Genomic DNA, 2,178 nt, shown 5'->3' on the forward strand with positions numbered 1-2,178 from the left:
GACAATATACAAAGAAGAAAAGATCACAGGCACTCCAAATGTTAAGCCGTATGCAGCTTTAATGTAACAAAATGCAACACAACGTTTCGACCAACAAAGGTCTAAAAAGACCTTTGTTGGTCGAAACGTTGCGTTGCATTTTGTTACATTAAAGCTGCATACGGCTTAACATTTGGAGTGCCTGTGATCTTTTCTTCTTTATACAATTTTAGAGACTCATCACCTGTGTGAGATCTCTGATGTCTATCAAGATTAGGTTAAACGAAAAATCATTTTCCACATTCAGAACATGAGAACGGTTTCTCTCCTGTGTGAGTTCGCTGATGACTGACACGTTTTGATTTATTGATAAAACATTTTCCACATTCAGAACATTAAAACGGTTTCTCTCCTGTGTGTGTTCTCTGATGACTGACAAGATTTGAATCATGCCGAAAACATTTTCCACATTCAGAACAAGAGAAGGGTTTCTCTCCTGTGTGTGTTTTCTGATGACTGACAAGATGTGAATGTTGCCCAAAACATTTTCCACATTCAGAACATGAGAATGGTTTCTCTCCTGTGTGAGTTCTCTGATGACAGACAAGAACTGCTTTAGTTACAAAACATTTTCCACATTCAGAACATGAGAACGGTTTCTCTCCTGTGTGAGTTTGCTGATGAAGGACAAGCTCTGCTTTAGTGACAAAACATTTTCCACATTCAGAACATGAGAAAGGTTTCTCTCCGGTGTGAGTTCGCTGATGACTGACAAGTTGTGATTTATTGATAAAACATTTTCCACATTCAGAACATGAGAACGGTTTCTCTCCTGTGTGAGTTCTCCGATGACTGGCAAGACTTGAATGTTGCCGAAAACATTTCCCACATTCAGAACATGAGAACGGTTTCTCTCCTGTGTGAGTTCTCTGATGACAGACAAGAACTGCTTTAGTTACAAAACATTTTCCACATTCAGAACATGAGAACGGTTTCTCTCCTGTGTGAGTTCGCTGATGAAGGACAAGCTCTGCTTTAGTGACAAAACATTTTCCACATTCAGAACATGAGAAAGGTTTCTCTCCGGTGTGAGTTCGCTGATGACTGACAAGTTGTGATTTATTGATAAAACATTTTCCACATTCAGAACATGAGAACGGTTTCTCTCCTGTGTGAGTTCGCTGATGACTGACAAGTTGTGATTTATTGATAAAACATTTTCCACATTCAGAACATGAGAAAGGTTTCTCTCCTGTGTGAGCTTTCTGATGACGGACAAGCACTGCTTTAGTGACAAAATATTTTCCACATTCACTACAAAAGAAAGGTTTCTCTCCTGTGTGAGTTCGCTGATGACGGACAAGTTTTGATTTATTGATAAAACATTTTCCACATTCAGAACATGAAAACCGTTTCTCTCTCTGCTGTCTAGCAAGAGTTTCTTTATGACTAAAACATCTGCCACTTTCAGAACATGAGAATGGTTTGGGGTTTATGTTTACTATCTCCTGTGAGAACATATAGGAATCTGAGAAAATGCTTGATTTTTCAGAGTTAAAGTCCTTGGTTCTGTTATTAAAAGATTTCTTCATAGCATTGCTTCGTGTATTTCTTTCAGTAAAACCTCTCCTGACAAATACTCCTGAAAGAAATATACTGGGAATTAAAGGAAATCGGTCACTAGAAATTATTGTTTGACATACTTAGAAAAAATTACAATATTTTTTTTTTTAATAGTTAAGAAATACAACCATAAGGTGTCAGTGACTGAGAAGAAATTAAAGCGGCACTGTCATGCCGAACTTACCTTTCCCCAATCAATTCCTCTTCTCTCCCTCTGTCAGGATCTGTTATTCATGTCTTCCGGTCTGCTCTAGTTTTCTTTAAAACATAAGACAAATTCCACTTGCCTTGTGGAAGTTTCCTACACCATGACCAGCGGAGGAACAAAGTGTGCTTTATTTCCGGTGGTCAGATACATTTTCCCATAATTCTTAGCTTTCCTCCCTGTTCCTACCATGCTTCCTGTCAGTATTGCCTAACGTTCTGTCACCAAGACAGAACGCCGGCAAAACTGCCAAATTGCGTCCTAACAGAATGAGAACAGTATCTCCATTTGTGTTAGAACGCAATTCGCGACTTTGTTCATATCGGAATTTTATTCGAATTAATGAAACTCCAATCCTATTAATTACCGCG

The 2,178-nt window shown here is 38.5% G+C and overlaps 1 protein-coding gene across 1 annotated transcript; it reads right to left on the reverse strand.

Annotated features, from left to right (window-relative positions):
• Window positions 1–269: 269 nt before the first annotated feature.
• Window positions 270–1,397, reverse strand: LOC134568463 (gastrula zinc finger protein XlCGF17.1-like; the record flags this gene model as incomplete). Its single annotated transcript, XM_063427068.1, is given in 1 exon segment — window positions 270–1,397. A coding segment is annotated over 1 exon segment (1,128 nt), but the record flags the coding sequence as incomplete, so codon positions are not given.
• Window positions 1,398–2,178: the final 781 nt, after the last annotated feature.

Source organism: Pelobates fuscus, chromosome 7 (genome assembly GCF_036172605.1).
Source record: "Pelobates fuscus isolate aPelFus1 chromosome 7, aPelFus1.pri, whole genome shotgun sequence".
NCBI lineage: Eukaryota > Metazoa > Chordata > Amphibia > Anura > Pelobatidae > Pelobates > Pelobates fuscus.